Here is a 26,448-nt window from a genome sequence, read left to right as displayed (position 1 = left end):
AGTTTGTGGTGTCAAAATAACTAAAAATAAACTTCTCTGTATGTTAAAAATAAAACAAAGCAAAACACCACAGTGTGCAAGAATATTTCTGAACTGATGAAATGTGTTCAGATCTATGGTAAATGAGGTAGACTTTCTTTTTTTCTTGCTTCAAATACGTTCCAGCATACCCTTGTTTAAGTTCTCAGCAGCACTAAATAAACTTGTATCTTCAATCTTTCTCAAGGCAGGAATTTTTGCTAACTCTTTGACCCAAGATGTGCACTCTCTTCATCTCCAGGTTGCTTAGGCTTGCTGTTTCCTCTTAATGTTAAAAACGAGTATCTCAGTCCTCCTGCCATACTAGAGAAAAGAGAATTAACACAGATGTCAGATTTTATGAGTACTTAACTTTCCTTCCAAGGGATCAAAGAATGCCAGCCAGATTAAACTAGAGCATCTTAGAGCTGTGTAGCTGTCAGCAATCTGAGAAGGTAGCCCTGAGTACACAGCAATCAACAATCAGTTGCTCCAATGGATTCATACGAGCAGATTCAATAGTTCATCCAAACACTAAATAATAACAGTTCAGAAATAATAGCTTGTATGGTAGAGCATAATTCATTGAATCACTTTCTACACAATTTGGCTTTTCCTTGGAAGCCACTGGGTTCAAAGCTAAACAGATACACCACCAATAGGAGAAAAAAAAAAGGGGGGGGTGGGGGGGGAAAGAGAGGGAAAAGAAAAGGATGAACTCACAACCCCCAGTACTAAATCCACAGGCATAATTTCACAGTTAAGATTCTAACCATGATAACACTCAATACATGTAAAGAGACAAGAAAAGCGTAACTAATCGTACTGAATTTTACATCCTGAGGCAGTAAAAAGCGCTTCCTCAGGCCAAGAGTTTCAAAACTGCAACAGCCAAATGGGCAAAATTAAACAACAGATAACAGAAATCTCCAACTTTAACAAATAAAGACCAAGTTCAAGTTCCACTCACCAAATATTAAGCCCTATAAAGTTCAACACGGAGAATATGTAATCTCCACCAACCAACATTCCAATGTAAGCAACGGATATATTCTGCAAAGATAGCAAAAAATCAGGAGGTTAAAGTCAGTTTTCTCCTCCAAGAATATAAATGATACTAATTAATTCACTTTTCTAAGCAAATAGCTATACTCATTTGCTGGCCTCTCTAGAGTTAAGTGTTTGAATCAGTTTCATGGCACTTCAACTTTATGGGTAACACAACAGCAAGATAAAATCAGCATGTTTTCTAAACATGAGCAATAAACTGAGAATTACTTTGGAAGAAACAAAGAAGAAAATTAACTATTTGGCATTCAGCAAAAATGGAATTAAGGCCACCTTCTGAAAATGCATTTCTTTTCAAGATTTTGGAAAACTCATTTCAAATCCCATTTCCTAAGAGCAAGCTTTGGTTTCTCCAGGCATAAAAGGTTGTGTTGTAAAGTTGCAACAAAAGCTCTTTATTACTTCTTTAAAAGGGTTACATCCTTGTTTTTCTGCCTAAAAGTGCAGTGAAAGCACTTGGCTCAACTTCACTGCTGGCAATTTTGAGTCAAAGTCCTTTTTTTTAAAAAAAAAAAAAAAAGGAAAAAAAAAACACCTCTCTGCCATCAAGTTTCAAAAAATGAAAAATGCCCCCTATAGACAGACTGAAAGCTATGGAACTGCATGCTCATTTTACCAACACTTTGTTGACTTCATATGTTTTAGCAGCTAGTACAGCCAATGACATAATTTCTTTGGGGACTAGTGAGTCATGAAGTGCTTCTCAACTTCAAAGAAATCCAGAACTTCTCAAAAAGTAATTATTGTTGAGAAAAAGTAGTAACAGCATTGCTCTCTTTTAATGGTTCAATGCAGATAACCAAAATCTAAAAGAACAACACCTTTAGGGTTACAGAAGAAAGGCTACTAAATCAGTTTTACTAGCCTGCTAAAGGTGAAAAAAAAAATGACATGTTACTTTTGCAGGTTTTGCCATGTTTTTTTGTCATCTCTGCAAGTGAGCACCCTGAGGATTCTTAAGCCTACGTTTGATCTAGTTCGGTGACACAACTGTCTGCATTCACAGCAACAAAAGATAGATGTTTTAGTAAAATCCCTCTAGCTTACAACTCTGTGCTTCTCCCCACACTGGCCTACCAAAATGTGCTTGTGCAGTCAGTGATTCTCCTAGCTTGGAAGCGCTGGTCTCCTCAATGAAAAGTTAAGATACACTGCTTTAATTTTACACTGGGTTACAGAAAACAGACTATGAAGGCAACAGCTTCAATTTTGAATAGAAGCTTGTTTTGAACAGAAATCAAGTTTACCAGAATTCATATAAAGTAAAATAGTCCATTAGGCTAGTATGCCAGTTCCCACACAGAGCAAGAAGCAAGTTACCAGTTACCTGCTACAGGTTAGCCATTATTTTGTAATCGATTAATGCCCTCCTGATCAGCAGCAATTAAAATAAGTTCCAACCCTAGTGAAAGACAGTTAATCTGCATCGACGTGCAGATTGCTTAGGTTAACTCAACTGACAGTAACTTGTTAAAGAACAGTAACAGGTCATATTAAAGACAAATGTGATTTAAGGTATAAGTCTTAACTAAACTTGCTCAAGTGTTTCCTGTATGGAAAGGGAAAACACAAATAAACAAACAAACAAGCAATCACATTTCTTTCTAGAGTACACCTGGGTTTCAGTGAGAAGATCCTTTCGTAGTGTAGATCTCCATAATGCAAAATGAAGCTATATCAGGAGCAGTGTCATGGGATTAGCCCCATTTTTGAGTTTACAAAAACGAGGCTCAAAATATAATCAGGCTGCTTGCCGAGGCAATGCTTTTTCTTGCCAATTTACAGAGCAGAAAAAGGAGAAGGGAGCACTGAACTTACCTTGATGGCACCAACCACTGTTGTTGTAAGTGCAGAATTGTAATGGCTGCATAGGACAGTAGAATACATCAGGAGAAACCTAAAGTAAAGCAACAAATTTTTCCATGTTTCTCCCATAGCAACTAACAAGTTTTGCTGAACTCTGAAATTAACATTCTTTCAGGATCACTGTTTTACTAGTTCCACCCTACCTGTTCCAAACCCTAAAAAAGATATTGTGGACCTGTATTTCAAGGCAATGGTACGCATATACAGGCTATTCAAAATACAGCATAAAATAGAAGTCTTTCTATATATCGCTGGAGCTCTAGCAGAGAGTTATCAGTATTCTCTGCCCATCTTTAATCACTACCAGCAATAGAAATATTCGTACTTGAAGTCTTGGTTGATGATGTGTGAAAGAGAATAGAATAAGAACCAATTCACTATTCTATTTTTCTTTTGGTACTGTAGTGCCAACAGTAATAAAGTTTTTTTTTTTTTTTTCTTTCTCATCACTTATGTTCCTCATACTTTTCCAGGTACTTTAAATACCAAATACATTGAAACAGCTCCCACACTAACATAACAGACTTACACTCTTTGAATTGCAAAGGAACAGGCAGAGCAAAGACAGGCATATTCAGCACAGAAGTCGCTAAATATCATGTTGCTGACTACTGTAGTTGTGATGACCACACAGATTGGAAATGTATGGGAACTGTATAGTTAGTTACTTACATTACTAGAAATGATTAAAAGACAAGGCAGTAGCATGGCAGAGAAATATATCTCCTTTGAATTCCCACAGAGCTTCTTGATATGTCTTACAATTGAGATTTGAAATACATTCATTAAAACTTCTTACTTGATTATTTCATGTCTTACCCCAAAAAACAGGAAAGAAGAAATTGAAAGACGAACAAAAAATTTGTCCAGTGTTGGAAATCTGTTGCCTGTTAAAAAGCGATAGAAAGGATTATACACTACACAAAAAACATATAGTTAAAGCCAAAGTGTGCAAAATTACAAAAGAGGCTAGAGCCCAATATTACTCCTAAAAGCAGTTTGATGCATCTAACTTTATGAACAACCGGATAACAGCACCCATGATACCCAGACACATATTTAAATTCTTAGGCATAATCACTACAAGCAATGAATAAAAGTATGTTTTTTTTTTTTTTACAGGATCTGGGTTTTTAATTTATTGATGGAGATATAATTAATGCTGTAATTAATAATATACTACAAACAGGATTTGAAAAGAACGAAAAAGCAAATAAAAATATATTTGATATTAACCTGCTTAGTTTAGGTCACCTGTATGAATACGAAGCTCAGAGGAGGCTAAAAAATTACCTGAGAATCAGATTAGTGTTAAGGCTGTTGGTCCATGTGTAGCACCTGAGCTATGAGATCTGAGCTACTCTGGGCAGCCCTGACCTGCTCACGTTGCTGGAAGTGCACTGACAAACTGCCGAGTGTTAGACAGAGACAGACAGATACTGTGGGGCTTCGTTTCTCTTCCATGACCCCAGGTTCCCTGCCCTTGCCACCAGCCAGCTGGTGGTACCTGCTGCTCCCCAGCCAGCTGAAGGAGCAGACACAATCTGCCTGCCACACGCAGGAGACCAGTATTTTTGGCTGGGATATGCTGCGCATTGTCTCAGACGGATTTAATGCAAAGCTCTCCTAGGCTGGAAGCATGCCAGTGCCTATGGCCTGAAAATCTGCTAACTGCAGACGTTATCTAAAACTATTTGTTTACTATTTATCAGCATTTTTCTATTCTTTCCTTTTTTACCAGCCAATACATGTACACAACAGGCATCATGCATTTCTTTGATATTTGTTTGTTCTTTCAAGTAATTGAGCATTAAATTGTTCATGTCAAATCAATGAGTGGGCAGAAAGCAATCTTTATTTTTTTCCCCACCTGGCAACAAAGTAAACTTCCTTGTCCAGAGTTCCCAAAATGAGAAAAAAACCTGTTTGATGGGAAAGCAGTTGAAATCTTACAACCATGTAAAATTGGCCTACACTGAGTCCTAACAGGGCACCAGCTGCATTGTCCTAAGCTGGCACAAGCACACATTGGACTGATGTCAAAGAAAGCCATTTCCCACAAATAAAAAACACATTTTTTTTCAGGGACTGACTTTTTTTCCAGGTAAAATAGTCTTTTAAGAACAAAACAACAAAGCACCATGTGAATTAAGGGCACAACACCACACAGCAAAGGGCAGTGGAATGATTTATTAGACCTACAAGTTCTGCAGTGATTGTCACCATCAAATATAAAGTACTTCAAAGGAATAACAAAAATCATTAACATCACTTCAGATTATAAGCAAAAGGTAAACCAGTAAGGCTGTGAAGGGCCAGCAAAATAACACGGATCTCCTTGTCTGGTACTTTATCTGACAGAACTTGCTACTAGCAGTAGCATATGCACTGTATTATGATTACCTATGGAGGGTCACGTGGTAGTTCTTTAGGACATGAAACGGAGGTTCCAGCCTAGACCAGACTAAGCTGAAACCTCTTTTGTCTATCAGAACAAGCAAGGACTGCATCTGCCTGTTTTCTGCAGCCGCCTTTTGGAGCGTGTGGCAAATCTCATGGCACAGCCTCAGCTTCTCTTTATAGAGAATAATTAAAGGTTTTTTTTCTCTGAAGGGACACCTCTTAAACAGAAACCAACAAAGTCAAGAAAACAGCAGCGTCAACCTGAGATACTGCATATTGCTCCTTACCTGTTGAAAGTCTCCAGTAGAAAAACTAATGATAAATGTTGGAACCACCATAAAACAAGCATTATAGAAAAGGACGCCGTATTTTCCCAACTCCTGTAAAAAAGGAAAGAGTGTTTGGAAATACGAGCCTTCTGAGTGCAACAGACTAAGCGCTGCTCTGGCAGTCCTGGCATTTTTGCCAGCCAGCAGGCAAAACACAACGCACAGCTACGACCTGCAGGACGAGCGCGCAACAACAGTGTTCAGCGCTCGGCACCCAGCCGAGCTTCCTTCCCAGTCACTTTGCCTGCTTGCTCGGCCAGTTACTACTGCTCTGCTGTTTTCAATAGCTCCTCAACAGCAGCATCTGGTCAGAAACCTTCCCAGGCACCAGTGCGGACCTAATCCATGCTAAAGCGCAGCAGAGCCAAGAGGTTCCCTGGTCCCAATTCCTCACATCCAGCAGAGTAGAAGGGGCACTCCCCGAGACCATGCAGCAGGAAGAGGAACCAAGCCTGCTTCCCAGAGCACCCGGAGCCACCAGTACCTGATGACACTTTAAGCAGCTCAAAGGACTCTTTACACTCTGCTGGTTAACTGGCTCGAAGGCAGAAGAGGATGAGGGGGATACAACAGCAGGCTTCTCCTTCCTCCAGATTCAGCCATGCTCTTTTACTGATCCCTGGAGCTTAGCTTATCCTTTACAATGAAAGCCTACATTTTACAGAAAGCTATGGGGCCATTCAGCATCGCGCATAAAGCAAAATGCAGAGCCTGGATTCAGTGTGATTCTGAGCATATTACAAGATATATATTTCACTGTAAGACTGACCCTATAAAGGTCACTGGCAAAACCTCAGTCCAACACTGCTCTTTGCAACAGCTTGCTCTGCTCTTTTGGCATTGTATTTGAAAAGCAGCCTGTTGAACATCTATTTAAATTGTAACGGGTCAAGGTATCTGCCTCTTTGGCATATCAGTGTATGGTGTAGATTTGCTTTTAGATATCCAAAGGCATCTTGTGGTTACATTGGTATTAACATTTGCTGACTCAAACTTGAGTCAGCATGTGGGGTCACGATTCCTCGCCTAGAGTTGATTTCTTTTTTTTTACATAAAACTCACTCAAAGCATATTGCTGGTCAAAAAGTTGCATTTCTCAAGCATATATCATGCTTAGAGGTACAGAATTTGCTTTTCTTTTGAGGATATATAAATCCATATTTTTAACAGAAGCAACAATTTAAAGCCAATATAATCTCTGCCTAAAGATTCAGGAAAAAAAATGCATTATTAGCTAGCCTGAGACATTCATAAGAAGTTCTCCCCTCACTATCCCAAGTTAATGATGCATATATCAAGTGAAATCTGAAAGCAAGTTAAACCTACTTGTTAGGTTATAGCAGTACATTCATAAAACAGGTAACCACTGTCACCACATTTTCATAATGCTGATTTCACACACAATTACCTTTGGATCAATTTTCTGCTTTGTGTAAACTCCATTTGCTGCTGTGAAGATATAATTTAGCAATACAAAGATGTAGCCTTTCAGATTAAAAGACAGATCAGACCTTGAAAATAAATAATATACTGTAAATAAGCAAGCAGTAGACAGTACATTGCACTACCTTGTTTACCTACAGCAGTATCATAGAAAATGACAAACAAATGCCAAGAACTTCAGTCCTTTATATATCAAGGTATTTCACATTTCTCCACTCACACAAAAAAAATAAAGTCAGAGAGCTCTCAGAACTCAGCATAGTGACGAGATGTTTAATTCTCATAGGGTGAGGAAAATTTTCATACATTTCAATCCTGACAACCCGTCCAATTACTGCTGAATATATTTATCTATTTCTTTTAACAAAAAAAAGTAGGAAATAAAAATCTGACTACTTGTTTTTCATAGTCAGACCAGACATGCTGTCATCTTTTCTGTTTTGACTAGCTACCTCAGGGACACAGAATGATTTATTTAATAGGAAGGAGCTCTGTCCAAATCATATGAAATGGATAGAGTTATTTACCTTAGTATACATCATAGCCAAATATATAAAAATAAAATTATCTTTCCATTTAAGGAATTCTCAAATAGATTTAAAAAGCCCACACACATAAGAGACTAACAGATCAGTATTCTGTGAACTTATCTCATATTTGAACTTTTCAAAATGATAAAATTTCAGAAGACATTGTCTAACTCAAAACAGTACCTAAAATCTAAAAGATGGCCCTTTTTACCAGAAAAAGGATTTATTTTAAGATTATTAAAATATACTGACATTATGAATGGAAAGCAGTACTTCTCACACAGTTTTATCTTGCTTCATTTATCTCTGCAAACATGGAATATTAGGGAGAAAAAAAAATGCGCCCCCCAATGCTTCCAGTTGGAATTTGATTTTTCCTTTTGTGTACCTGTATCACCTAGTGATGCTAGTAGAGAGATTTTTCCAAATGAACTTCACCCACGCTAACCGAACTCAATTTAGGGCCCCCTGGGCCTTAACAAAGACCAAAACCCTCCTGCCATCACACTTAGTATAAACAAATGAAAGCCTTACCCAGCTGCTATGAAGGCCCCAAGAATGATAGCAAATACGCTGACTATAATACTTGGCGGATATCGTTTCCTGTAGATGAAAATTGTTCACATTTCTGTTATTAGGAGATTAAATGGCAGTGTGCTTTATAAAAGTTTCAGTGCAGTCGGTCATCAAGGGTGCTCAGTGGAAGGACCCAGCCTTGACAGCCCTACAGAGGTGACGTTACTGGCCAAGAGAAGCTCTGTCTCCTTCTCTCAGTCAGACTTTGGCCCTGAGAAGAGGGGCTGATAAAGCCCCATACATTGCCATCTACCTTATATTAGTACCCATATCAGACATTAAATTAATGGCTGACCCCGAAATACAGGAAAACCACTACCCTTCTCTGGGTGGTTTACTACCTCGTCCGTTCCCGGGGAAGATGTTATACAGCACAGCTCCTGGAGCATTTCCAAACACCCCAATTTGAAAAGCGGGTGGCAACCTAACAGGGGCTTTTCAGAAAGCTTCTTCTCTGACTGTTGCTCTCATCTTGCTTGTGTTCAGCTTCAGCAAGCTCTTTTTCCCCTTGTGACCTAATTTTAGCCAAGCACAAGCCATCTGGATAGAACCAGGCTGGTAACATAAAGTATCACATATTCATACGGCTGTTCTTGTAAGCCATATTACAACTGAAACTAATGAATCCAGATGCAATATTTTTAAAATTCTAATTTCTCATAAAAGATAAAAATCGATGTATTTATAATTAAAGATTTTTTTCTAAGCACACTGTCAGATATCATTCTGCTTCATTAAACTGGCCTGTGTTAAGACCTTGACCCAGAAAGCTGCTCTGTAAAAGCAGGCCGCCATGCTACCATCATTGCCTTGAGACATAAGGATCTGTCTGCTTGAAGGAGTTTGCAGCACACTCCAAGATTTAAAACAGCAAACGACAACCCCCAAAAGAAGACCATCTGCCTGAGTCACGCTCTGCTTACCTTACTCCTGTGCAGCAGTCAAGAGACTGATTTGCAAAAATGAGAGCAAGCAGATTTTTTTCCCATATTCACTAAAGCACATGCATCTGTGCCTTCAAAGAAAAAGCTATACAAAATATAAAGCCACTTTCTTTGCTCCCCTCTAACTGACAGTAGAAGTTGTGACATCTCATCAGGTTATCAGATGACTAAGTATGAAACTTGATATGACCTAAAATAAAAGTAACTAATAGAAAGAAAAAACAATAAAAAAAAAGGTCACCCAAGTATGATGATTTCCAGCAGTAATGTAAGTGGAATGGTAAACTTCCTGAGCACTGTAAACATCGGCAAACTGTTAAAAAAAGGAAAAAGAAAAAAAAAAAAAAAAAAGACACCAAGCATAGGGTCAGATTAATGAGCATAGGGTCAGATTAATGGCATTCATGTGTTCTAATTCTTATGTAATTTAACTAAGCACAGGATGAAGAGATTACTCTAGCAATAAGCAAACAAAACAAATTCCCGGCTTCTCACCATACATAAAAATGTCAATCTGACACTAGGGGTAGATTAGATAACCAAATCATTGAAAAGAATGACATTTCCCAGTTTTTAAAGCAACCACAACTGGCTATCACCTTAGAAGTCCCTTTATATCAGAAAGGGGGAACAAGCGTATTTTCTGCCCCAGTGAAACAACTCTTTCTGCAGAAATCCTGGGCAAAGTAACGAAGGTTGTAAAGCCAAAGGACAAGCAATAAACCTGTCTCTGTAAACATATGCTAGAAATTAGATAGAAAGCAAACAAGTTCAACTTGAGAAAATGTAAAATAAATCCACAAGAAGAAAGTAAAGAATATGAAAGGTTGGACCACCTGCAACTATCAAACAAACAGCTAGATTTGAGCAACATATTGTGGGTCTGCTCAAAACGATGCAGTTGAAAACCTTCCAGATCAATTTGAGAAAACGCTCAATTTGAGCTTGCATTTGATACTCTGGAAATTAGACAGCATGGCCAGCCAGAAAAAAAATAATCTTCTGTAATAAGATAACTATTGGCAATTGCATTAATATATGACACAAATTATGACAAGAGTTTAATTAAAGTGCAACAAACTAACACTTTGAACTTTGACCCTCACGCTTCTGCATTCCTCTTCCTAGGAAAATTTGGTCAGCTGATCAAACAGGTGGGTCCTCTATCCACCTGCCCATCAGCAGTTTCTTTGCCCTGGTAGTGCTGCTACCCTCTCATCACATTGCTCAGACTGGCCCTAATATCTTGTGCCAATATCACAGCATTAACCTTTAACATGTTCTTTTTCCTTAAAAAAAAAAAAAAAGTAGTCTTTCTCACAGTTTTTATCCCTCTGGCTAGATCATCCACAAAAAGCTGGGGACTCAGATAAGCGAAGATGTTTGAAAAGATGATGGCAAAGCTTTGATTTTCTCCTGGTACAGGCCATGCTCAGCCTCCTCAAGAGAGGCATGCAACTTGTAAACAGATCAAATGTCTAGGTAAGAGTTTCACAGCCGTGTCAGGGGTTTCGGCAAACATCATCCATTGAAATGAATGTATTTAAGTTGTTATGCAATGCTTCTTTTTAGTGTTTATTTTGTATTCTCCCTCCCATAATAAAAAGGGTAAAAGCCAGAGACTCTACTTATAACTTCTATTTACTGTACCTGAGTCTGCCGGTACTTGATAATCCACTTATGTGGTTCGCAACATAAATCAGAGGCAGAGGAAACAACTGTAGTAAAATTAAAAGGACATCCTAAATTAGATCTATGTTTTGAGGCACTTCTGAAAAAAATTGATACCTGTAATATCTGATATACTTTTAGCAACAAGAAGAGGGGGAGGTCTTAAAAGAAAAAGAAAAAACAAACAACAACAAAAAAAGCAAGTATGGTGCAAAATGAGCTTCTGTCCTTGTTGTTCAGCCATTTATGACCCTACCACTATTAATTTCAGTGAAACAACAGTGATTTACCTCTAATGAGGCTTAGAGTCTATTTAGATTATATACACTTTATTTTAATTAATGTAACTCTCAAATTAATAACCTTTCTAATGTTTGCATTTACAATTAAGAGAAGTATTAATAACAGTGATAAAACAAGCAAGAGAACAGTAAGAAAAAAGAATGAATAAGCTTCAAAAGCATGCTACGCTTCCCTGGCTACTCCACATCACCTTAAGCTTACCTAATGAATTAGGCTACCCGAAATAGCTAGCAGGATAGGTAAGCATTTAGGACTAGATAAAATCTTAGCATTCCCAGCTCCCAGCATAATGGCATTTTCACTGGAGTATATTAGCTCCTACACTAAGTAGTAACAGAATTTCACAGCCTTAAGGAAATGCCTACGAGAACGAGGATCTGTGGCAGCAGTCAGTGACAGTCCCGCATCCGTACCCAACATCCACCACAGGGAAGCCGCGGGAGGTTAAAAGCAGCCCCAGCAAGCGCAGGGCAAAGGCGGCGCGCGCAAACGCTCCCGCCCGAGCCGGCGGCGCTCAACTGCCACACGTGGGCAGAGGGCGCGCGCGGCCGACGCGCTGCGAGGAGCAGGGAGCGTTCTGCCTTCCCGAGGAACCTGTGCCTTCCCTCCCAGCCACGAGGCCACGCGCCGCGAGGAGCAGGGAGCGTTCTGCCTTCCCGAGGAACCTGTGCCTTCCCTCACAGCCACGAGGCCACGCACCGCGAGGAGCGGGGAGCGTTCTGCCTTCCCGAGGAACCTGTGCCTTCCCTCACAGCCACGAGGCGCCGCGAGGAGCGGGGAGCGTTCTGCCTTCCCAAGGAACCTGTGCCTTCCCTCACAGCCACGAGGCCACACACCGCGAGGAGCGGGGAGCGTTCTGCCTTCCCGAGGAATCCGCGCCTTCCCTCCCAGCCACGAGGCGACGCGCTGCAAGGAGCAGGGAGCGTTCTGCCTTCCTGAGGAACCTGTGCCTTCCCTCACAGCCATGAGGCCACACACCGCGAGGAGCAGGGAGTGTTCTGCCTTCCCGAGGAACCTGTGCCTTCCCTCACAGCCACGAGGCTCCGCGCCGCGAGGAGCGGGGAGCGTTCTGCCTTCCCGAGGAACCTGTGCCTTCCCTCACAGCCACGAGGCGACGCGAGGAGCAGGGAGCGTTCTGCCTTCCCGAGGAACCTGTGCCTTCCCTCACAGCCACGAGGCTCCGCGCCACGAGGAGCGGGGAGCGTTCTGCCTTCCCGAGGAACCTGTGCCTTCCCTCACAGCCACGAGGCTCCGCGCCACGAGGAGCGGGGAGCGTTCTGCCTTCCCGAGGAACCTGTGCCTTCCCTCACAGCCACGAGGCTCCGCGCCACGAGGAGCGGGGAGCGTTCTGCCTTCCCGAGGAACATGTGCCTTCCCTCACAGCCACGAGGCGCCGCGAGGAGCGGGGAGCGTTCTGCCTTCCCGAGGAACCTGTGCCTTCCCTCACAGCCACGAGACGGTGAAGGAACAGTGACAAATACGCAGCCTGAAAACACGGGATTACCATGACATAGTAACATGCTACCTCTTCTGCAGACTAAAACAGTATTCATGTATAGGATGAAAACAGAACTGATACTACATTCTCTTCCCACTAAATATTGTCTGTTATAAAAGCAAAGTTACAATTCCTTCCTCTAGCAAAACCTCAGAGATCAGTGAAACATCTATGTAAAAAGAGTGAACAACTCCAAAGCTTTCTCACTAAAACAAGCACTTTGGCATTTCAAAACTCCACCTGAAATCACTGAGGCCATAGATCAACCTGAGAGTCAAAAGGGATAACCTTAACCCCAGTGAGGGCAGGGCACTGGAGTTACTCATTACAGCGAAGGCGTGTTTTGCTTTACAGAGTGAAGAAATCAAAGATCGGCACAGCTGACTCACTGTGACTAGCTGCATATGCAACTGCTGAACACTGCAGTGCTGACTGCTCCCAGCATAACCCGCAAAGTCTTCCAAAGGATAGATTAAAAAAAAAGAAAAAAAGAAGAAACCAAGAGTCACATTTTGTAATGCCTTTGTATTCCAGTTAGGGTGAAGACTCCAGTAGGAAGTGTAACAGGATGAGGGAGGATGTGTGAGCTTAGGCTAAATTTTATACGGAATTCAAAACTACCAGCTGGGACAACTTTCTCATTCATACTAAGGAAAAAAAAAATCAGAATTCTCCATGTTTATATTTGATAACTAGGTATTCCTGTAAGATTAGTAAAAGCAGACAGTCCAGGAATTTCAGCATGCTATGGAAACATAGAGCATTATCAAATCAGGCACCTATGTTGTGACTTTCTCACAGTAGGACTCACGCCAAGAGCAAAAAAAATTAACTGTGCAGTGAAGGCTGTGGCCTGCAATGCTGAGAGACCTGAGCTCTGCAGCAGAGCTGGAAACTAACTCCCTGATACCCTGGAGGGAAGCACTGGCCAGCACCCTGCAGCAGCATATGCCCCAGAGCAAACCTTCAGCAACAAGGCACAGGGATGCAAACCCCATTACGGACAGGGTCAGGGCTGTGGTCTGTTCAGACCCATCCCCAGTCTGAGATATTGAAAGATTCTCCCCTGCACTTTCAGTCCTGACCAGTTAGACCATACGTGCTTAGCAGCAAGGGCTGTTTCTTCCTGCATGCATCATAAAACATCTAATATACTAAAATGCCGACTTTGGCTTGGGTGTCCTTGCATGTAGTCATGTCCACACAATATACATGTTTCCCTCTATAAAATACAGGTAGCCCCTACCTATGGTGTTTGCAGTAGGCATTATTTTAGACCATTCTATGGAGCTGAAATAGTACCTTTGAGTCAAGCGCTGCTTGGGACTTTAGTCAGTGATTTATTATTTTTCTATTGTTTTCTTTCCACCAACGCTATTCACATTTCCGAGCAGCACCACTTTTCATCCTGCAAATGTGATCAAAATTCTCTCTTAAACACAGATCTCTCATCAGCCCCACAGAAAGCTGTACAAATGCTGAAAAACACTGCACCTATCTAAAAAGATTCATCCTGCTGTGTGAAGATACAGTCTCTAAGGCATCTTTTTCAATGCACTACAAAACTAAGTAGTCTAGAATTCTCTACAGACAGAGAGCAAGAATATCACAGTGAGATGAGAATGCTTCAGTCCAGTAGGGAAATAAAACAAAGATACAGACAATCATATTCGATAAAGAAGCTCAAAAATATGTAGTTTTTCTTTTATATCCTGCTACCATCAGAAAAACAAAGTTAAAGGCCTGCAGAAAGAACATTGTCAGAAGAGTTAACATTTTCTTATTAACAAGAAGACCTATGTAACCCTTACCTTCACAGGTATACTTTTGTCAAAATCAGGGAAATGAATAATCTTGTTTAATTTTGACACATACAAGATAAGTATGGTGGCTGCCATCTAAAACAAAACAACAACAACAAAAAGTAAGAGCAAATTCCTAATATATACATGATATGTGAGAGAATTGCTTCAAAGACAAAACCATTATATACGTCTGACAAACACTAGACATCACACATTCCAAAGAATGACACAGCATGCAACAAATAAACATGGATAATCTCTTCATCTTACTAATTTTGACTGTTATTTGAAAGTGTTATATAAGTATGACATGTTAGACCAGCTTCAGAAAATATGTGGGACTTTGTGAAACAACACACTAAGCAGCTGAGAAAAGGAAGCAGGAACCAACCCCATAATAATCTCGCTATTTTCATGCAGAGTGCTATGTCAGGGCTGTTGAAAGACTCTCCTGACTTTTCTGGTAACGTGAGAAGGGATCAGGCATGCATCTGCATGTTGGTAAGTGGGGAAAAAAAAAAGTAAAAATAAAAATTAAATCACAATGAAAGAGAGCACCTGAGCAAATACATGCCACCAGAATTTAATGTTGGCCATGAGGAGGAAAAAAAAAGTTACATTTTCCTTGTATAAAAAGACAGTAATCGTAAATCTGCAGAGAGGAGGTAAAACAGTGCTCTAGAGACTATATGTAGTGATTAAATCATCTCACATGCTTGTTTAAGGAAATCTGGGATGGGTCGGTGAAAAAGCACGGAAGTGTCGTGGAGCCTTAGGCTCCACAAAGAAACAAAGGAGGTATCACCACTCTCAGTATGAAGTATTACCGTATTTTCCACCCTGCCTTCCCCAAAGGATGTGTGGTTCCCTGAATCATCCTAAGTACACCCAGACATACCAAACCCACTTTCTCTCCTCTTCTCACAGCAAGGACAGGACACTTTATTCCCTTCAACACCACATAACAGAATTATCAGAACTGCAGTAGCCACTTTTCTCCTTCTCCTTCTCCCTGCTTATTACCTCATCACCTTGGTAGAAAACAAGTCTTTTCTTTTACATGTGGTTGTCTAAACACTTTGTTTGAGGCTGGAGCTTTCCTAGTCATACGTTCTTTTTCCTTAATGGACCATGCACAATGTTCATCATAAATGTTTAACACAAATGTTTACACCTTTGTTTTACAGTGATGCCCACCAACAAAGGTCCTGCTCCTGTTGCAGCACTGTAAATTGCTTACAAACAGGCAAGAAAGAACCAAAACCGCACAGCAGTCGTAACGGGAAAATGCAGAGGCATGGAGAAAGGTGGAACTACGTAGGCAGGTTTCCTACATGCAGACGCACTGTCTCTTCGTACATTTCATATATGCTCAAGGCCTCTCCCAGGACCTGCGCACTCCCAGGCACAGGTCCAGTTGAAGGATCACCTTCTCAAGTACTGAATTCTGCAAAGACTAGTAGCGTTTCCAGTCCTTTACACGGTTTTTCCTAGGCAACAGTTTTGACTTTAAGTTTCCTCCATCTCCCCAAAACAAATCACTCTTCCTTACAGTGTGATTAATTCGTAAGAGCAGCAGTGGAATATATACAGGGATTTATCCTTCTAAAATATATCTTTGTGCTAAATGATAATTTGCAACATGATCAATAAGCTTAGCATGCATTCTTTGGCAACGTACCTGTCCAATTCCAAGAAATATTGGTGATGGAAAGCTGAAAAACATAAATGCACACTTAAATCAGAGTTAAACAAAACAAAAAGTTCAAAATTAGCACCAACATGCCCAGCTGGACATGTGGATGACTGGCTAGAATTTCAAAAAAGCTGAGAAACTGCAGCACTTCTTGGAGTCCTAGCTGCAGCAAGATGCAAGCCACATCTAAATAATACAGCACACACACTGTTCACCAAGTTTAGAGAGTCAGTTGCTTTTCATATATTTATAAGTAAAGGTTTCATACTTAGAGAACTGTCAGAAAGTGTATTTTTTTTGAGAGGCCTCACATACACAAAATACCCTAAAACTGTGCAGTCGATTAAATCTCTTGCACTTGTCTTCACTTGGAAGCTTATCTTCCCGGCCGAGCAAGCTTAGCAGCATGTTTCCACAGAGGAAGAGTGCCCGTGTAAATGCTGTAGAAACACTTACTGCCTCCTAGAAAGGCTAAACACCTGCTCACCGTTCCAGTGAGCTTCTGCTGTGAGCAGGATGCTTCAATGTTAAGAAAGCAGAAGATTAAGCAGGACACAGCGAGTGCCTCCAGGATGCCTTATCTCTCCCCCAAGCCCCGCTCCAGTTAAAACAAGAATAAAGCTGTGGCAGTAAGTGCTGATTCTCTTCGTACGTAGGGAGATTATTCAGTATGGATAACCAGCAGAGTTCAGAGCATCTCCGACCAAAAGCTTTAGGCACCAAGAAGCTCCCTAAAGAGAACTGCTGTTGCCTTCCAGGAACCAGGGCGCATCCTGCTGAACCACGTCCTCTTGGGTGGTCACACATGAACTTACACGCTGGGAATCCGAAGTAAAACAGATAACAACAGGGGGCACAGCTCTAGCACAGGCAAGAAACGCTCCAGTCCGCAGCTGGAAGGACACAAGAGCACTGGAGCCCTAACACTTGATGAAGGGTTAGGAGAGGCCAGTGGCGAAAATACCTCCAGGAAACAGAGGTACTAGGAAAAATGGGAGCAGAAAAACGAAGCTTCTGGTTATAGCTAAGTTTTGCCCGACCTGCACTTTAGCTTGTGCTTATACCTACACAAGATAAGTATCGAGGCTTTTTCCCCCGCACTAGGCAGCCGTGTCCGCACTTTTTCCCACCCGCGGATCCCTAGCAGCCCCGGCAGCACTGCGGGTGCGCACGCAGCGCTCAGCCCTACGGAAGGTCTTGCCTCCCTGCCCGCCCCTCAAGGACACGGCGGGGGCTGCCGGCGGCTCGCAGCAGACCAGGCAGCGAGAACCAAAGCGAAACGAGACGAAAACTTGCCGAAGTATGGGGGGCCCGGGGGCAGCTGCGGGCGGCACGGGGCGGCCGCTCCGCGCGGGGCCCGGCGCTCACCTGTAGGCGCTCAGCAGCGCCTTGTTGACGAGCACGATGAGGAAGGAGCAGCTCCCGTAGAAAAGCGCCGAGAGCACCTTGGGCAGCGTCGGCGTCGCCGCGGCCGACGGCTCCTCCGCGGCCGACCCGCTGCTCATGGCCGCGGGCGACCGCACAAGCAGCGTCCCGCGGCCCGGCCCGGCCTGGCCCGACACGGCCCGGCCCGACACGGCCCGGGCGGCAGGAAGGCGCCGGCCCCGCGGCGGGGCGCCCCCTGGCGGCGCTGCGCGGGGCTGGCGCTCCCGCAGACCCTCCCCGTTCCCGCGTGGGGCCGTTCCGAGGAACACAGGTCCCAGGGGCAGCGGTCGGGTTCTCCCGAAGGGGCCTCTTGCCCTCGCGGAAGGCAGGATGCAGCGGGGGCAAAGACAGCCAGCCTCCGCTGGGGAGCTCCCCAAACGCTGCTGTAATGCTGCAGTTCTGCAGGGGAATATGTGCTCTATGCATGGGAATTTGCACGTCTCTCCCACAACTGTGCTCTCGAAACCATAGGGTAGGAAAAGGTGAGTGTGAGGTAGTGCTACCCACCTCTGGGAGGAAGCTCTGCCCGTTGACTGGCCTCAGGCTGTGCGACACATCGGGTCTTTTTTGGTTTCAAATGAATTTGCAAAATTTGCCAAAAAGTCTGAAAGAATTGGGCTCCAAACATGCTTCAAAAATGTAACTTTTAAATGTATGAAATTTCAGCAAATGGGAAAAAAAATGAATACGGAAAAAATGAATAAGGAATAGAAGAAGCACTAGGAATTACCAAATACCACACGTATATGTTAAACTTTGAAGTTAAACCAACCTTTTATTCAAAGCGTCCATTAAAATGACAGCATATTTACTCTTCTGTTGTTAAGTCACACCACACTACAACTTAATCTTAAGCAGAGAACACTTCAAGGCATCTTGTAGGTCATCACTCTTTAATAGAACAAAAGCAGTCTTCCACACCTCAGTATTTTTTCTTGGTATTTTACACCTTGTGTGTCACGTAGACAAAATTACTCCAGCTGTCTGAGTTTTGTCTATAGGTAGCATTCAGCATACTTGTCGGACAGACCAACACTCTGCAAGTAGCCCAAAGCAATACAGCTGATTAGGAAGCTTGGTTTATCGAAATAAATTACAGCTTCAACCTGCAGCCTGTAGGTGACCACATAATCTCCTACCCTGTGATACTGTGTTTGAAAGCAATTCTCAAGATACACAGGTACAAAAGATTAACGCTTAGGCCTGGTTTTAGGATCAGGCTATTTGTTTGCAGCCCCATGAACAGTCACAAGGACCTCATCTGCTTTAGGAGCTCTGAACTGGCTGTTCAACTGCCAGGCAGTTTTATGTAGGCTAAGCAGCCCAAATGGATACGGAGTGTTTTGTTTCCTTAAGCCCAAAAGTCTTGTAAGGGAAACAAATAAATTTGAGGCCAATTAAGTTTAGGAACTGAAAGCAGAAATTAAACCATATAATTCATGCAAAAACTAATTATATTGAATGACACTGATTTTTTTCTTTTTAAATCAGATTATTCTCCACTGCATCAATACATGATTTTAAACAAATGAGGTTAATACCATTTCTACCATAGCAGATATCAATTATCAGAGAACATAATTCAACAGTTGCAGTTTCTGCTGTAAAATATCAGCCTATTTCTTAAACAACTGTATGCATCTGGTCAGATAATATCAAGTACTCAAACATTTTTTTCCCCTTGATTAAGCAAGAGGGGAAGTGGCTTCACTTCTCATCTGAACTTCCTGACCTGCCATGGATGGAGGAATTAAGAGAAAGCAGGTCAGTAAATACGAATTGTTAACAACCCTAACGCAGTAGCTCAACTGAAAAAAAAAAAAGTGTGGTGTGTCTGTGTCCCATTTGAAAACCTTTTTTTTTTTTTTTTAAACATATTAGGAATAGCTGGTTGCCTTCCATGCAAAATAGAGAGAAAAAAAAATCATGTGAGACAATGGTATTTGAAAGTAAGTAATACGCATGAGGTGACAAGATATCCTGCTAAACGTTTTCTTTCTGCATATGAGAGTACTAGGCAGTGTTCTGCATCTTCATTTATTTGGGAGATACATGAAATCACATAGCACACCCGCAACTACCTTTGAAAGCCTATTTTCTAGTTGTATAATGAATACTTTTCTGCAGTGTTTAATTGATAGCTGTGCTACAGTTAGTGAACACAAAATTGGCATGTTATCTTGAAGTAAGCAATAAGGTGGCTTTATGCACAGGAAGTATGGAGGCTTCTATTTGCTAATAATCATATAAAAGCAGTACTTTAAACTTAGTGTTTGCTAATAAGAGATCTAAAATAGTTAACTACAAACCAATACCACCCTGTAAATACCCCCTTTATTAACAAAACAAGTGCCAAATCATTACAGGGTCCAGAAAGATCTGAAAAAGTACTACCAATTTTTTAACTCTGTCTAGACTTTGCAAGACTAATCATTTTTAGATAAACCCAACAATGTGCAAACATTCCTAACATCATATGTCAGGAATAACAAGTGCTATTCAAACCAAGAGATTCTGCTGTGATCAAATCAAAAAGCATAAAACAGCAAAGTCAAGTCTTATACCTAGAGCAGTCACAGCAAAGATCCTGAACTATCTTCTTACAGTTCCCTGCATGAAGCAGTTTCTTCTCCTCTATGAGTTATCTAAGCTGTGCCTTCTGCCTCAGTGATACTGGATAAAAGCATCCTGACATCAGAAAACATGGTTCTATTGCTGCTTACAGTATTTTCAGACCTGCCACTTAATTTAGCTTTGCTTAAATAGTCAGATAAATACTTCTCCTCCCGTCAGCCTTTGGCCACATGTACCATTCTGCCAACCACAAACACCTTGTTCAGAAAGTGCTTCCTGTGAAAACTGCTTCAAATAAATGAGTTAACCTTGCAAAATCTAGATCCCCACAACACGTAATATCTCCACCCTGCATTATGCAGTCTCATATTTACAAAATACTTAAAAACTTTACATCCGTCTTTTACCTTACAAAAAGTGCAATTCTCTCACCCCACATTATGGGGCAACAACATTCTTCATGAATTCTACAGAATAGCAGCCTATGATAAGCAAATAAGGTGCTTAGCTTATGCCCACTGGTACTGGTTAAGTACCACTGGGAAGGACGCGGTATAGGCAGACTCTGCTCCCACACTACTGCCGCAGCGGTGCCACGGCCAGGTTTGCGAGCTCGATGAGGGCCAGGGCGCCGTGCATGCGCTCGCGCTGCTCCTGGAGGCGGCGGCGCTGCGCGGCCGACAGAGCGCTGTTCTTGTCCTCGTCATCCTCCTCGTCGGACTGCAGATACTCCATTGGGTCCTGCTGCTCCTGGTCCGTTTTCTGGATTGCTTTACTTTTCAAAGCAGGGGCCCGCTGTTCTCTGGTCTCCCAGTATCTAGAATCAAAGGTGGAAAACATTTTTAAGCTATGTGACACATTTATTATAGAAATTTGTACAAGTATAAATTATTATTGCGCACAAACTACCATTCAAAGTTGGTGAAAACTTTACCAGTACTGAGACTAATCAATTCATTTGGTTTTCTCTGTCCACCTTTGCATGCTGGCATTTAAGCGGTCAGAGGCCTCCTTCACTCAGCATTTGTAGCAGGTTCTTTTCAAAGAAGGAAAACTGATGAGAAAAGGCCCCACGAGGAGCTTCCTCTCAACCAGCAGTCAACACTTCCCAAAGAAAAGGCAAGACTGGACTAAATCATGCTAAGAAATAGCCAGTTTGGGGTTCTTAAGGGCTTTTGCTCCTAAGACAAGCGAGAGACTTCCTCAGGCTGCTCTGTTTGGACTTTAGAGAGAGATCACATCATAAGAGGAACTTACTTTGCTAGCCACTCAGCCACAGCTTTGTTATCAGCCGTCTGTTTTTTACTGAGTATGTCTGTGAGCTCTTCCCTCTTCAGACGGGCATAAGGATGCTTGGGGCAGTGACGGTTTGCGTGCGTGAATCTGCTCAAACAACCTTGGAGAACAGAAAATACCAAATTTAAGGAAAGCAGCCAAACATCAGGAGAGCCTAAAACCTGCGAGATGAAGATGCTGCTAAATTGAACGCTGTGCCTCCACAAAAGCCTGGATTCAGTGAGAACACACTCAAGCTCTGTGCCTGCTGCACACCCAATCATTTTTCATCTCAGTATCAACTGAGGCATTTACTGCCAACATGCCTACACACAAGAATTGCATGTAGGTCAGCCCGGCCACGCATGGGTTTCATGTGGTGCCTCCCTTGCACAGATGCTCCTCTGCAGCTAAGATCCTCTGCAGAGGACTGGCACACAGCATTCCCAGTGCTAGGCTGCCCTAGCCCCAAATGTGCAAGCTGCTCCCTGGGCTCTTACCATTCTCCGAGCAGACAAACGGCTTTTCCCCGGTGTGAAGGCGCTGGTGAGTTTTGAGCTGCCCACTCTGAACAAAGGCTTTCCCGCAGTCTGGGTAGTCACACAAATAAGGCCTTTCACCTTAAAAACAATGACAGAGCAGATTTGTGACAGCTGAGTACAAAAGAAGAGTCATCACAGCATCCCTCCCTAGTCCTTCGCCTGAGATTCGCACAACCAAGCTTCCCATCCACTCCCTCAGGAGGCACTAGCATCTGCTCAAAAAGCCTTAGCACACCTGGCACCAGAGACTTACTTTTATCCCAAACAGACACTTACGTCAAAGCGCAAATGTTACTGGCTTCTCTCAGGCACACTGGGTTGAAATAGAAAATAACCCTAAAAGGCATATAAAGCACAGGCTAAGGGCAATGCAGAAAATGGTAGGCCTTCACTCCCTCTCCTACCATTAAATGAAATGATTTTTTCCTATCTTTTTTTTTTTCTATTTTAGACTGCAATAGAAACTTGGGTGAAACAGGAAAAGGGCCTGACAAGTCTTATCTGCAGTTAGTGTAGTGCTCCATCCAGAAACCATCCTTGTATCTATTCAACATGAGTAGGTGATGCAGTGCCAAGTGATGGTGCTTTCTCTTCTTTTACAAACTTGTAAGAAAGAAAATGTTATTCCTGCAGGGCTGCAGAGCCACGGCAGCAGCTCAGCACCACTGGTAAGGAAGGGGCAGTTTGAGAGGAGGGGAGAATCGTGTAATGCTTTTCACTTCAACCATCACACACTGCCCTTCAAACAGTCTAGGCCCTCAGTCTTACTGTGATAGAATTTTGACATAACTATTTCATAAAGGATTGGGATACCTACATATACAGTTTGCTACAGAAACATACACAGTATATTGCATACATAGCATATCCTAGTACCATACGTTATAGGAAAAGTTACAAGTATTAAGTTACAAGTTACAAACAAGCACATTTTTATCAACAGTAGAAGTGGAACGAGGACAATATCTGGGGTCAGTAATAAAGGGATGTAGAACATTACAGAAGCATCATCTTAGAGAATATTATTGGGAGGAAGACAAAAATAAAACAAAGCAAAACAAAAATCCCTGTCTTTCAAGAAGGACCGGTAGAAGGTAACACAGCCTCACCAGCATGAATTCTCCTCAGTTCAGTATTACGTGTATAACCCCCCTCAAATTCAATGCATCATTCCAGTATGTGAAAAAGTAAAATAAAGTTTTATTTTTGGTAAGACAGCATAAAGAAACTTGCCTTTAGTATTAGTATACACAATCTTGTGTTATTTAGATACCTAAGAACCAAGAGCTTTTTGGTGTTTTTAAATGTCTACAATAGATGACATTTCATTGCAAAAATAGAGTCTTGCTGGAATGAAAAGAAAAAAAGTAAAGGTTTTTAGCGTAAAAAGGGTACTGAATGGATTGCATTTTAACTGAACTGTGACTTGCCTTTAAGTGGCGACCTTCAGACCAGAAAACAAATTCTAAATAAGAAGATGGTTAGGGAAGACGACAGGACAGTAATTTTACACATTTAAAGACTTTAACATTTAAGCTTCACAGGGTATATTATATTGTCCAGTTGTCACTTTCTTTTGAAGATTTGTTCTCTGCTAACAGATACTTTCCAACTGCTGTGTGTGACTGCACAAACATGAAGTAAACTTATCTCCCGCTCACAGGTCAGAATGAAAAATATTGTCAAGTGCAGAACACCAAGCTTCAGAAAAACATTTCCTCCTGCTAAGTAAATCTCTGACAACAGCAGAAAAAATATTTACATTATTTGCCTCAGCCCAAACTGCTGCTACAATTATTCAGTCAACAAAGAAGGTTATACAAAGACTTCTATTTTTCCCTGTTTGCACTAGTATACCACAGGATAAAAGTACAATTAATTCAACAGTTACATTAAAATATTAGTTTTTTCTCCCGTAGCTGGGAGGAAATGCCGCATCTTCCTCCTGGCCTCCTCACTTACCAGTATGGGTTCGCTTGTGTGCCTGCAGTGATTTCTCCCGCGGAAACACCCTGTTGCAGATATTGCAACGTATTCTGCTAGATGAATGCTCTCCTTCATTTATTAGGTCACGAACTGTGTCTGCTCTTGGTCGGCCACGTCTTATCCCATCCTGCATCAAAATAATTAGGAAAATGAAGTGCTGTGCATCCCTCTACAACTCAGCCAAAGGAAAAGCCATACGAAGCTTTAAGCAGCAACATCTTTCCCTGCAAAAAGACTTACAAGTAAGTTACATCATTTCTCTGTTTGAACAGGTAATAATTTTCCCAGTTTATTTTTAAAACCAAGTTGACCCTGGGCCCCCAAAGTTACACATTTATATTACAGCCTGGAGAAGAAAAAAAAAAAAAAAAAACAGAGTGGCACAACTTAAATGCCGCTTTTGGAAACACGCGGCCACGCGTAATGCACTCGTGCGTTACGCCAAGCTGTGGCACGGGTCACAACCACGAGCTGTTTTTCACTGAACAGGAGGGCACGTGTCTCACTTTCGCCGCCACCTCGCCCGGCGGAATCGCGGCTTTGCCCGACGCTGGGCGGGACGGCCCCGCGCTGCGGGAGGCCCGCGCCCGCGAGGCGTCACCAGCGGGCACCGTTACTTTCCCTCCGGCTCCCCCGGCCGCGCGCGCTCCCCTCGCGCGGCCGCCTGGCGGCGCTCCCGGGCCGCCGAGGCAGCGTCTAGAGGCGGCAGCGCCGCCCGCGCGGGGGACGAGGCGCGCCCGGGCAGCAGCGCGATGCGGGCAGAGCCGCGCGGCGCCACCCGCCCCGCGGCCGCTGCGGACCGTTAGGAGCCGTTAACACGCCCCGCTCACACACACCGCCCCGCCCCTCGCGCGGCCCCGCCCCCGACGGGCCCCGCCCCCCCCGCGTGACGCTGCGGAGCGCGCGCGCCGCACGCGGAAGTGACTTCACTTTAAATCTCCGGGAGCGGCGCGCGCGGCAGCGGGGGAGGGGCGGGCGGTGGCGCGCGCGCGCGCGCGCGGCGGGGCCCCTTTAACCGCGCGCTGCCCCGCGCGCGGCGGGGCCCCTTTAACCGCGCGCTGCCCCGCGCGCCCTCCCGCGATCCCGCGCTTACCTTCATGTGGCCGCCGCCGCTGCTGTCCGGGCTGGCCGCCTCGTCGTCCTCGCCGGCGTGGGCGCTGGCGGCGGCGGCGCGGCGCGGCGGCGGCGCGGGCGAGGCAACGGCGGCGCCGCCGGGGCTCAGCGTGACGTTGTGCGCGTTCTCGCCCCAGCGCCACGGGTACACCATGAAGTCGCTGAAGCCGGGGCTTGTGGGCATGGGCGGCGCGGGCGCCGCCTCGCCGCGCGGCGCCTTGCTCGGCGTCGTCCGGATGACCGAGACGAGGACGCGCTTCGGCGAGTCCTGGCACAGGATGAGCCGTGCGCCCGGCGGCGGGGGCCGGTCTGCTGTCGCCATCGCCCCGCGCAGCGGCGCGGACAAGGGGGTGCGGAGCTGCGGCTCGGCGCGGGCGGGCACCCGGGCGGGCGGGCGGGCAGGGAGGCAGCAAGGCAGGCAGGCGAGGAGATCCCCGGGTCGCTTCAGCCGCTCATGGTCGGCGCCTTCCGCGCTGCCGCGAGCCGATGCGCAGAGTCAGCGGCGGCCGTCGGCCATAGCAGCGGCAGTGCCGGCGCGGCCGCAACTCCCCCGCACCTCTCCGAGGCGGCGGCGCCCGAGGAGGAGCCGCCCGCACCACAGCCCTCCGCGCCCGCAGCCCCGCCGAGCCCCAGCTTTTCCCGCGTTACATTTCGCGCCTGGGCGGTGCCGAGCGCCCAGCCCGCCGCCGGCGTCAGCGGGCGGCAGCGCGCGCCGGCCAACCACGCGGCGGGAAGGCCTCGGCCACGCCCCCAGGGGCGGGGCGCGCCCGGCCTCCCGCCCTCCCATTGGCCGTGGGCCTCGGCGATTGGCAGAATTCGAACATGACTGGGGCTCGCGGGCTGCGCCGGGGCGGCCCTTCCACCTCCCCCTGCCTTCCTCAGCGTGGCCGCTGATTGGCCCACGGCGGCGCCGGGGGGCGGGGCCGGCCCGCCCTCCCGAGGTTGGCGCGCGCTGTTGTTGTTTCGCCCCGCGGGCCAATCGCTGCGCGCCTCGCGCGGCACGTGACGCGCCGCGTTTAAAGGGGCGGCGGTGGCGGGTTGGCGGGTGGCCGTTATGGCCGTTGCGAGCGCGTAGGCGTGTGAGCAGCTGAGCGGTTCTGTCTGCCCCCCTCCGTTGACCTGCTGAGCCCGGCACTGCCCACCAGCTGCCTCGTGCTTGGCCCGGAGGAGGCCCTTGCGCGGCTCTCCTGCGGGCTTTCAGCCTGCGGCAACGTCCGCGGCACAGCTGGATCTGTAGTAGCTTGTTACCGTTGGTTGTTCAGGGGCGATTCCCAACGTCCGCACAGCCAGTGGGAGCAGGGTGCCCTATGCCTGTGTGCACTTAGCCCCGGCATCCCTTTGCTTCATAAAATTCCATGAAACTACGTGAATAAAGATGGGTTT

At 44.5% G+C, this 26,448-nt stretch overlaps 2 protein-coding genes across 2 annotated transcripts; both read right to left on the bottom strand.

Moving 5' to 3' along the window:
• Nucleotides 1–62: 62 nt before the first annotated feature.
• Nucleotides 63–17,655, bottom strand: SLC35D2 (solute carrier family 35 member D2). The gene is made up of 12 exons (XM_088531462.1): nucleotides 17,519–17,655; nucleotides 16,136–16,169; nucleotides 14,461–14,547; nucleotides 10,828–10,895; nucleotides 9,419–9,490; nucleotides 8,192–8,260; nucleotides 7,093–7,195; nucleotides 5,643–5,735; nucleotides 3,772–3,839; nucleotides 2,905–2,983; nucleotides 989–1,071; nucleotides 63–342 (listed from the first exon to the last, which is right to left on the bottom strand). Exons 1-12 carry the CDS (start codon nucleotides 17,653–17,655, stop codon nucleotides 240–242), a joined length of 996 nt encoding a protein of 331 aa, XP_088387588.1. The 3' UTR covers nucleotides 63–239.
• Nucleotides 17,656–19,685: 2,030 nt separating this feature from the next.
• ZNF367 (zinc finger protein 367) lies at nucleotides 19,686–25,387 on the bottom strand. Its single transcript, XM_088531444.1, has 5 exons — nucleotides 25,046–25,387; nucleotides 23,929–24,079; nucleotides 21,925–22,044; nucleotides 21,407–21,545; nucleotides 19,686–20,966 (listed from the first exon to the last, which is right to left on the bottom strand). Exons 1-5 carry the CDS (start codon nucleotides 25,385–25,387, stop codon nucleotides 20,726–20,728), a joined length of 993 nt encoding a protein of 330 aa, XP_088387570.1. The 3' UTR covers nucleotides 19,686–20,725.
• Nucleotides 25,388–26,448: the final 1,061 nt, after the last annotated feature.

This window comes from Tinamus guttatus, unplaced genomic scaffold (assembly GCF_059628265.1).
Source record: "Tinamus guttatus ecotype Peru unplaced genomic scaffold, ASM5962826v1 Tinamus_guttatus_pri_ptg000419l, whole genome shotgun sequence".
In the NCBI taxonomy this organism is placed as follows: Eukaryota; Metazoa; Chordata; class Aves; order Tinamiformes; family Tinamidae; genus Tinamus; species Tinamus guttatus.
This window is presented reverse-complemented; position numbering and strand designations above follow the sequence as displayed.

Excerpts from the sequence above, each read along its gene's own strand:
- SLC35D2 (XM_088531462.1), bottom strand. The coding sequence starts at position 17,655 with ATGAGCAGCGGGTCGGCCGCGGAGGAGCCGTCGGCCGCGGCGACGCCG. Across the intron at positions 8,261-9,418 it reads CTGGAAATCATCATACTTGG|GAAACGATATCCGCCAAGTA; the intron begins GTGACCTTTTTT and ends TTTCATCTACAG. Across the intron at positions 1,072-2,904 it reads CAGTGGTTGGTGCCATCAAG|AATATATCCGTTGCTTACAT; the intron begins GTAAGTTCAGTG and ends CTATCTTTGCAG.
- ZNF367 (XM_088531444.1), bottom strand. The coding sequence starts at position 25,387 with ATGGCGACAGCAGACCGGCCCCCGCCGCCGGGCGCACGGCTCATCCTG. Across the intron at positions 24,080-25,045 it reads GCGGCGGCGGCCACATGAAG|GATGGGATAAGACGTGGCCG; the intron begins GTAAGCGCGGGA and ends ATTTTGATGCAG. Across the intron at positions 20,967-21,406 it reads GTGGCTGAGTGGCTAGCAAA|ATACTGGGAGACCAGAGAAC; the intron begins GTAAGTTCCTCT and ends CTTTGATTCTAG.